This window comes from Littorina saxatilis, linkage group LG17 (assembly GCF_037325665.1).
Source record: "Littorina saxatilis isolate snail1 linkage group LG17, US_GU_Lsax_2.0, whole genome shotgun sequence".
NCBI lineage: Eukaryota > Metazoa > Mollusca > Gastropoda > Littorinimorpha > Littorinidae > Littorina > Littorina saxatilis.
In genome coordinates, this window is record NC_090261.1 from 36,597,872 (window position 1) to 36,607,871 (window position 10,000).

At 43.4% G+C, this 10,000-nt stretch overlaps 1 protein-coding gene across 3 annotated transcripts in view; it reads right to left on the reverse strand.

The window, feature by feature from the left end:
- Window positions 1-10,000, reverse strand: part of LOC138953834 (NPC intracellular cholesterol transporter 2-like) — a 25,345-nt gene that overhangs the window by 66 nt on the left and 15,279 nt on the right. Inside the window, exons 1-4 of one of the 3 annotated variants that reach the window (XM_070325780.1) lie at window positions 5,384-5,408; window positions 3,611-3,727; window positions 3,052-3,230; window positions 1-146 (exon numbers count right to left, since the gene is read on the reverse strand). The exon at window positions 1-146 is cut by the window's left edge and continues 66 nt beyond it. In XM_070325780.1, the coding sequence (XP_070181881.1) occupies window positions 63-146; window positions 3,052-3,230; window positions 3,611-3,727; window positions 5,384-5,393 (390 nt within the window). In that variant the 5' untranslated portion in view covers window positions 5,394-5,408 and the 3' untranslated portion in view covers window positions 1-62. Of the gene's footprint in view, window positions 147-3,051; window positions 3,231-3,610; window positions 3,728-4,541; window positions 4,700-5,383; window positions 5,409-10,000 lie in introns of those variants that run through there. The other 2 variants (XM_070325779.1, XM_070325781.1) reach the window with 2 other exon arrangements.

Here is a 10,000-nt window from a genome sequence, read left to right on the forward strand (position 1 = left end):
CGACAATTTGTTGTTCCCGTCTCAGAAAGACTACACGTTATTCTAGTCTCACAAACCAAACTTCACACGAGTTCAACAGGCAGGGTGAGACAGGTCACTTTCTGGTCATTCTGGTCATGTATCTGCCATTCTGCAACTGTCCGCAGCTGAAAGACAAAGATGATTACCACTGTTATGTACTTACTAGGATTGCCTAAAATAAGCATTATGCTTGAGTTAGAAATCCTAAAAGACATATGTTGTTTATGTCATGATAAAAATTGAATAAAGATTAGTCTTGTTTAAACCAAAAACAAAGAACGCCTGTCAGACAATGCCAAGGAACCCAAATCGCAAATCTAAGTCATTCTTCATCATCAAAAAACAAGAAAGCAGATGAGCTACTTGCATGAATAACATTGCAAAATAGCAAAACAAGTCATACCACCGCTAATTTAATTGTGCAAAAAACTGTGACAGTCATAATTTTTGTGATTTGGTATTCCGTGCCAGTTGAATTTTCTGGTGGGCTAGTTACTTGCCTGACTGGGGAGTTGTTGGTTTTAAAATAGGCTAGCCCTGTCTGTCTAGATCTGATGAAATATCCTTGTTTACATTGTTATTATTATGCATTTCAGGTGTATCCGGACCCTTACACCTTTGAGGAGGGATGGCTACCTGAAGAGACAGGGCGGTTCCAGTGGCCAGGAGTATATATCTGCGACATAGCGGGCTACCTACGAAAGACTGCAGCCAATGACGTGGACCTGGTCAACCGCCTCATTAATTAACAATTCCAGAGTGCGGGAGATTTTTTATCCCAGCATCAGGACTGCTTCACCAATGTGTGTCTTGAAAGCAGACGTTTTCCCGTCCATGAACATTCGCAAGAAGCCGTACAGGGTATGGGGGATGGTGACAAAAAAGACCCCCAGTTGTCCAGGTGGGGAAATCAAGACCGCACACTGCAGCTGTCCCGCTGGCATTCTGGGATCTTGCAACCACATTGCTGGACTTCTCTTCCAGGTGGAGTCTGCAGTGAAGACTGGTGCCACAAAATATGTGCCGACTGAGCAACAGTGCAGCTGGGTGGTGCCTGGAGGACCAGTCATCAGGAATCCAGGCATGTGGAAAGATGCATATGTTGTTCGGGACTCGTACAGACAAAAAAAGGACACGGCAGGAAAAGATTGAGGCCCAGCGTGCCAAGCAAAAGTTCTCAGAAGAACACCAGGAGATGTTGCTGGATGAAGAAGCTGTAGCCCAGCAGTTAACATCGTTGCTGCAGGAGGAAGTGCCAAACAGCGTTTTCATCCTGACACGTCTGAAAAAAAAAGCCTGCACAGCCCCCCAAGCAGGACATGCCTCCAAGCCTACCAGACATGGCAGAGAGCTGTAATACTTTAGACGAACTGAAATCCTGTCTAATGGCGTATGCCACTCCTGAAATCGTGAAGGCAGTGGAAGAGGAGACCAGGAGCCAGAGCGACTGTTCTGAATGGAGCAGGCAACGTGCAGGGCGAATTACATCGTCAGTTTTCTACTCAGTCGTCACTAGGGTAGAAACAGAAATGCGAGACTCAACCAGGGAGATCGACAGTGATGGTGAACCAGCCTGGCTCATCAGCAAAATTCTCGGCCAGTCTAAACCCATAAGAACAGCGGCTGTCAAGCATGGCTTGGCCCTTGAACCAGCAGCTAAGCTGAGATACGCTCAGTTAACAACAATGCTACAATGTGTATCGGTAAATACCGCGTCGATAAACCAATGGATACCTGTTGTATGTTTGATTTGGAATAAAGATTAAGATAGTTAACTTAAAACCTGTTGCATTGTTTATTTGTGTTGTATGTTTGATTTGGAATAAAGATTAAGATAGTTAGACACACATATTTTCGTGTATTTTAATATATTTATATATTATTACTGTTGCATTGTTTAATTTTTTTTATTTTTTTATTGTAGAAAAGTCAAGACTAATGCAGAAGGATACTCCCTTTCCCCCCTTCACACCAAAAAAAGTAAAATAAAATTGACAGGCCAAAAAAGAAAGGTTGAAGCAGCCTGCATGCCACTGAGGTTAAACAAAATAGACGGACAGGGTAACAAAAGTCATTTTCAATTAAAGTTCTAATTAATGCAAGATAAGTAAGCGTCGGCTTTTTTGTCTGCATGGAGACATAAAAATATCATTTTTGACATGAGTAAGCTTACTGTGTTTTACTTTTTTTATTTTTTTTTAGCTACGACCGCATGTACCTCACGTGCAAGCTACTCACAAAATTACACCTCAATCGACCCGTTAATATCAGAGATTTAAGTGCGGACAGAAGGACAGAAAATCAAATAAACAAACATGAGGATGAAAGTCGCTTGTTCATTTCAATGCTTGTTATTCTCTCAGGCGCCGGGAGAAAAGGTTCCGTACAACTCTCGCTTATACTCAAATTACACATGTCGTATGCATAAAGAGCGATTATATCCCTTTGGTTATTTGATATATAAACAAACAAACAAACAAACCGACAAGCAGACACAGTAAAAACCTTTTCAACCCCGTATATACAGGGGTGCAAAAAAGCCGCTTTACAACAACCCACCTTGCCATAGGTGCCCTTCACAACAACCATAGACCAAATAGCCTGGACCGCCAACTCGTCACGTGACCCTTCGAGGTTACGACGCTCGACTTTCAGGGGCGCTTAGCATCCGGTTTGAAAGGCCAGCGATTCGAAGAGAGTGAAAAGAAAGCACGCTCCAGTTATTTGTGACAATGGGAGGTGACAATGAACTGGATTGTCCAAAACTCTAAACTAAACTTAACAAAACTCATCGAAAAACATGTTCCATATGCACTTTAGCTGAGTTTATTTCAGCATTTTCAGAACTTACCTCGGCAACTTCGTCCATGTTTACAATCGACACCGGATATGACATCCCCCTGATTTCTGAAAGGCCATGTAAGCGTAGGTTCCTAGATGCGAGAGGCCGCTACCTCGTATAATAGAGAGAAAGAGCGGAGAGAGAGCTAGTTGGCGGTCCAGGATAAATGGTCTCTGACAACAACCCACCTTGCCATAGGTGCCACTGACGAAGACAGAGGTGGTGTATGTATGCTCAACATTTGGAGCCAGGGGACACGATGTCTCGAAACGCTGGCACGAGTCTTTTTCCATTGTGAACGGCACAGACACTTTGGTTCCGTTCAGGTTGACGTAGGCTGAGGGTTTCGCCGCTCTTATTTCTGTTGCTGGAATCATGAAGACAACCGTCATCACCATTAAACAGTTTTAAAGTGAAACTGAACATTTCTAAGCAGAAATTCACAATGTGCAGTAGATGGTAAGTTTATAAGAGACAAATAATGTTAGAAGTATTGCAATGCAGGAAGATGACATGAAGTTTCAAAACGCTTTGCCGCTGTCGCTGAAATAATCGACAACATCGAGATGATCATTTAAAGAACTAAACATTGTTAGTGCAAATAATTGTTAAGATGTTTAAAATAAATCAATCGGTAGGTATTTACACTGAGAAGTAATAGGCTATAATATTCAAATGGACTCAGAAAATAGTAGAAGCACAGCGGCAAGGTCGGAAATCAACGTTTGAATTTGATAGGTATCTCACGTGAGGTGAATATCAGTGTGAGCGTGACGAAGCCATCACGAGGTAGTTTACAGGCGGGGTCTCGGTTCTCCGCGTCACATGGCATCACGTCCACTCTTACCAGCTGTCCCTTAGAGTCTGCAAACAAACGCCAACCAAACAAACAAACACAAAATACAAAAACACACCAAGAGACAAATACATTATTTGTGTTACAAATTAGAGCGGAAAATCTGCAATACGCCACCTTCAAAAATGTCCGCGCGCGCAGGTGTGTGTATGTGTGTGTGTGTGTGTGTGTGTGCGTGTGCACGGTGTGTGTGTGTGTGTATGTTTGTGTGTGTGTGTGAGTGATTGTGTGTGTATGTGTAAGTGTGTGTGTGTGTGTGTGTGTATGTGTGTGTGTGTGTTTGTGTGTGTGTGTGTGTGTGTGTGTGAGTGAGTGAGTGAGTGTGTGTGTGTGTGTGTGTGTGTGTGAACAAACAAGAAACAACAGAGCAAAGAATTAGGAAACTGGATGTGCTTCTCTGATCATACAAATCTAAGAACAAATCTTCGCTGACATAGATAATGCTCTCCATTACGTGTACTATTTATCAGAACTGGATTCTGACGTACTCTGCAATAGTTTAACTGCATGTACACAGCAATGATAAATGAATGGACTGCTTACTCCCAATCCTAACCCAACCCAATACAACCACCACCACCACCACCACCCACACACACACACACACACATACACACATGCGCCCGCCTACACTCCCACCCCATCCCTGGGACAAGTATGACCGTCTACAATGGCGGACACAAAAAGGGTAGTACACTTAAAAACCCACTGATTGGAATGGTAGCCCACCGACACAAAAGAACAGACAGCGAAACGCAAACAGAAACAAACTGAACACTTTCAGTTTTAAGGTACGTGTTAAATGTAATACTCCTTACTTACCACATGGTTTGTAAAACGTCACTCGGTCGCATTTAAGAACACTAAAAAACGACAGAAGAAGCACCACCACTCTCATGGATCTTCTTGCAAGGTCCGACATTATTGCATTGAACTAGAAACCAACAAGAGTTAAAAGACGGGAAAAGCAAGACGGCGTCTTTGATAAAAAAAATATTCATTTGGAATTTTTTTTATATATATATATATAGTTGGTGATTTTATCTGTATCAAAATGTCACATTGCCCTTATGAGGTCAAATGTATAAAGAAACTCTGAACTATCAGTCTGCAATAGTAACATGGGTATTTCTTTAACGTTTGGGAGATACGGAGAGAAAGCGCGCACGCGCGCGAGTGCGTGTTTGATTGTGTGTGTGTGTGGGAGGGGGGCGTGTGTGTGTATAGGTGCGTGTGTGTGTGTGTGTGTGTGTGTGTGTGTATGTGTGTGTGTGTGTGTGTGTGTGTGTGTATGTGTGTGTGTGTGTGTGTGTGTGTGTGTGTGTGTATGTGTGTGTGTGTGTGTGTGTGTGTGTGCGTAATCAAACGTTCCAATGCCGAATTTTCCTTGTTGTCTTTTTTCCTGAACAAAATGTTACAGTCATGTCAGTTTATTCAAACACGGTTACATGCCAACAACGCTTACAACGCATGTCTGTTCATTCTTATACTGTTTTATGCCAACAACACTTAACAACAGGTTGAACGCACAACAGCTGGTTTGGGTGTAATTATAGTGTGTGGGACATGGAACATCAATACCGGAGTTTATTGTGCTGCATGCCACGGCTCACAGCTGGTTTTCTTTAAGCGAGAAATTATTAGCGGTATAGAGCTCTGCATACCTATTTGCATACATTTAATAGCTCGCCGCTTCACAAAACACATCTTTAACACATGCCCCACGGCGCATCTCAAAGTGCACACAAAATCAATTCGTGTAGACTGAATCTGTGTAATGAACCCAGTAGAATTGTTTAAGTTGCGCACGACATGGGAAAGAAACGGGACAGGCAAAACCTCCTACCTATCAGTGTCACCGGCCTCAAGGTATGTTGTGGGATGTTGCAGAGAGACTTAGGAGAATTAAAAGCAACGAAAGGTACGGCTCTTCTTATTATGTAAATAGAAATCAATCTAGTCCCGTTAAACCTATCCTAAATGAAAAGTAACAATCAAGAAAGGTTACTTTAAGCCTGTCCTTAATTGAGCGAAGACATTGTGATCGGTTGTATTGACGCTATTCTGTGCTGTGTGGTTTGAGATTGTTGGCAGAGGTAAGCAGAACTGTGACTGCCTCAGCCCGCAGGTAGAATTTGTGAGATGATCGAAGATTTTGCTTCCTACGGTTGGTTAAAAACAATGTTTGATTCATATGTTCATGAAGAAAACATCCTTCTGTTTAAATAATTATGTGCCAACAGTCAACAGTCTGGCTGCTTCCTGGGCAAAGTGACATGTTTGTGCGGAATGAGTTGAAATCCGTTAGTGCTACCTGTGTCAGTCGACATTAATTCAGCGAAGAAAACAAATCCTAGTCTGTACAGAAATCAATCAGAGAGTTGATTTTCGGTACGGGTCAAAGTGGATGGATGTTCATACCACACTGAGGCACTCGTCACGAGCTCGGCGGGATCAAAGTAGGCGGGGCCTAATGTGCTCTCAATAAGGCTACTATTATTAGAAACTGTAGGAAAGGATGTACTCAACCACCCTACTGCCACGTGACATTCAAGACATAAGCTCCCTCCCCCCCCCCCTCCACCTCGTGTCGAGTGTTTGTGGTTCATACCCCTTTGTAAAGGGGCACACTCATTTTCGTGAAATCACTGGCCAATGCTTTTACGTGGGATAAGACCATCCCTCCACTGTGGGCACAGTGTCGTCAAAACAATCCCTATTCATAACAGCAATCACCGAGGCCGTTCAATTTTGCTAGTGACCAAGCTTAAGGGGTGCTCTTATTCCATGTAAAAGCCTGGCAAGATCTGAGACGGTGAGCCGACCTGTTTTCACGGGAAAGAGTGTGCCTATATAGAAATCTTGAACAGTTATGTTATCTGACCGTGTAAGCATGATCGTGCACGCGGCATGCAGGGACATCATCGTCAGTGTTTACGTGTCAAATATGTAGGCGAGAGGAAGCTAGTTGCATACAAATGACAGCATAAGCGGTGTGTTGTATTTTGTGTGTTGTATTGTACCCCTAACACAAGCACTTATTCTTTTACAGGCTGACGCAGTTTTCTCCGACGACGGCAAGACTGAGGCGGTGATGCATTGAGACTCAGTGGCTTGGCGGCATTCAAACACCATAATTATTTGACACATGCTTTTGTGTGTGTTTTTTTTTTATCGTACCGCATTAAAGAAGTGGGGTTGCACAGGCAAAGACTTCCTGTTGTGTATTCATATAGCTTATAAGCCTAGCTTGTTGTGCTCCATGTTCCTTATTTCATGTATGCGGTAATAGTACCAATGGAATTTATTGAATAAACTTGTTTAAACCATATAGCTTTTTTGTAAGGCTTCAATGACGTTTTGCTCAGATTCAGATATACCTGTCGACAGTAAGACGCATAGCAGTAAAGAATCAAATCTTGACCTCGACCCGTTCAAGATACGAAGGTGTACACAGCCACAAATTAGCAGTGACTTATTCACAGCAAACAGTAGCAAACAACTCTTGAGCAGCACCATGTCGCGGGTGTTTATGGTGTCTGCATTTTGCAGTTTGTTGGAGTCTGAGAAAGTACTTTCACAAGGACCAAACAGTCACGTACAAATCTTGACCGTAACTCATTCAAGGCGGAATGCAGAGTTACTCGACCAACATTGATCTAGCCGTATCACTGCAAACAGTACTATCAATAGCAAACAACTCTTGAGCAGCACCATGTCGCGGGGTGTATGATAGTGTCTACATATTGCATACTCTTGCCCATCTGTTGTGGTGTGGACGGAGCGGCCTGAGATAGTGCGTGCACCGTGAAGATCAAACAGTAACTTAGATGGACAAATCTTGACTATAACTCATTCAAAGTGACACAGCCAGCTGTGTCTAAATCAACAGCAATTAGTGTCTGTCGACGTGTGACCATCACCGTGAGGCGCAAGTCACGGTTTTCTCTGTCTACATTGTGTATGTTCCTGTGTCCTCTACGGTCTCAGCGTTCCTTGTTCTTCTGCCGTCTACATGTTGCATACTCTTGCTCATCAGCTGTGGTGTGGAGTCTGAAATGGTAACTGCACCAGGATCAAACAGTGACTGACCCATCTTGACCGTAACTCATTCAAAGTTACACAGCCAGCATGTAGCTGTGTCTACTGAATCAACAGCAATCAGTGTCGGACAACGTTTGACGATCGCCGTGAGGCAAGTTTTCTGTGTGTACATTGTGTATGTTTCTCTGTACCCTACGGTCTCTGGCTGCTTCTCTTCTGCCGTTCAGTGGAGTCTGAGATGATAGCTGCACCAGGATCAAACAGTGACTGACACATCTTGACCGAAACTCATTCAAAGTTACACAGCCAGCATCTAGCTGTGTCTAATCGACAGCAATCAGTGTCGGACAACGTTTGACGATCGCCGTGAAGCAAGTTTTCTCTGTATACATTTTGAACTAGAGGAATACCCGGCTTCGCCGGGGTGAATCGCGAGACAGAGACAGACAGCGTGGTGGTTCATCACAATCACCTCTGCAAGCGAAGTCCTGTCAAACGGGATTGAGAATTTTAGAGCTTATTTCTTAGCCCTATATTATCTGTTGTGGCTTCTCAAATGCCAGAACATACAGACAGACAAAAGCCGCTAGACCCCATCACAAACAGAAGTCTACAATCAACAGGTTTTTTCCCACACACACACACACAAACACACACACAGAGAAGCCGTATATATATATATGTATATCTATATCTATAAATATATAGAGATAGGTGAGAGTGTATTTTTCGCGTGGCTATAAATTGATTCGACCTTTTCACTTTGACAGTAAGAACAACTTACGGGTGCAAGGGAAGCGTTCTGGACAGCGCAGTGACATTCTAAAAATAGTCACTCTCAGAAACGGGAATTTGGGGTGAACGGCGCGACAGAGACAGACAGCGTGGCGGTTCACCACAATCACCTTTGAAAGGCGAAGTCCTGTCAAACGGGATTGAGAATTTTAGAGCTTATTTCTTAGCCCTATATTATCTGCTGTGGCTTCTCACATGCCAGAACATACAGACAGACAAAAGCCGCTAGACCCCATCACAAACAGAACTCTATAATACATAGGTTTTTGCCTACACACACACACACACAAACACACACACACACAGAGAAGCCGTATATATATATGCATATCTGTATCTATAAATATATAGAGATAGGTGAGAGTGTATTTTTCGCGTGGCTATAAATTGATTCGACCTTTTCACTTTGACAGTAAGAACAACTTACGGGTGCAAGGGAAGCGTTCTGGACAGCGCAGTGGACAGCGCAGTGACATTCTAAAAATAGTAATAGTAACTTAGAACTGAACGGGAAAGCCACACGAAGGAAGGGAGATAAACGCCAAACACTGGAGAAGATAAGGAAGAGTTACTTATAATGGTGAAATGAACGCAAAAACGAAAATGAGTTCAGCGCTGCGCGCTGAGAGCACGTGTTGAAATATTTCATCGATGATATTGTGTCCGGGGTGTAGCTGAATACGGTGTCCAAATTTGAAAAAGATCCACCGAGAACTTTGGCGTTGTGATGTGGTGTAGCGGCTATGGTGTGTCGGTATGGGGGCCCGGGTAAGCTGAGGTGGAAGCAAAATAGCTGAGGTGGAACCAAAATCGGTTCCGCGCTGCGCGCTGAGAGCACTTGTTGAAATATCTCATCGATGAGGTTGTGTCCGGGGTCTCTCTGAATAAGCCCACCAAATTTGAAGCAGATCCATCGAGAACTTTGGCCGTGCATCGCGCACAGACAGATACACACACACACACACAGACACACAGACACTAGTCGTATATATATATAGATGTTCCTGCGGCTCTTCTGCCATTCGGTGTGGTGTGAGATGGTAGCTGCACCAGTAGCATCAAACAGTAGCTGACACATAGTGACCGTAACTCGTTCAAGGCGGAAGTGAAGAGTTACTAAACTGACCAGCATCTAGTCGTATCAAACAGACAGACAAGTCTGGGTCATCAATTTGGCACGCGTTTCACGTGTCTTCATTGTACACACTGCTGCTCGTCTTCTCAGTGTGGTGTGTAGTGAACTCTGAGATGGTGCTTTTACAAGGATCAAACACTAATGGACACATCTCGACCGTACCTCATTCATGTGATCAAAGTTTCACAGCCATCATCAAAATGTGTCTAATCCATAGCAAATAGTACCTCTTGACCATCATTATGAGGCAAGTGTCCTGTGTCTACACTGAATTTTGTAACTTTTCATTTGTCTGAATCATTTTTGT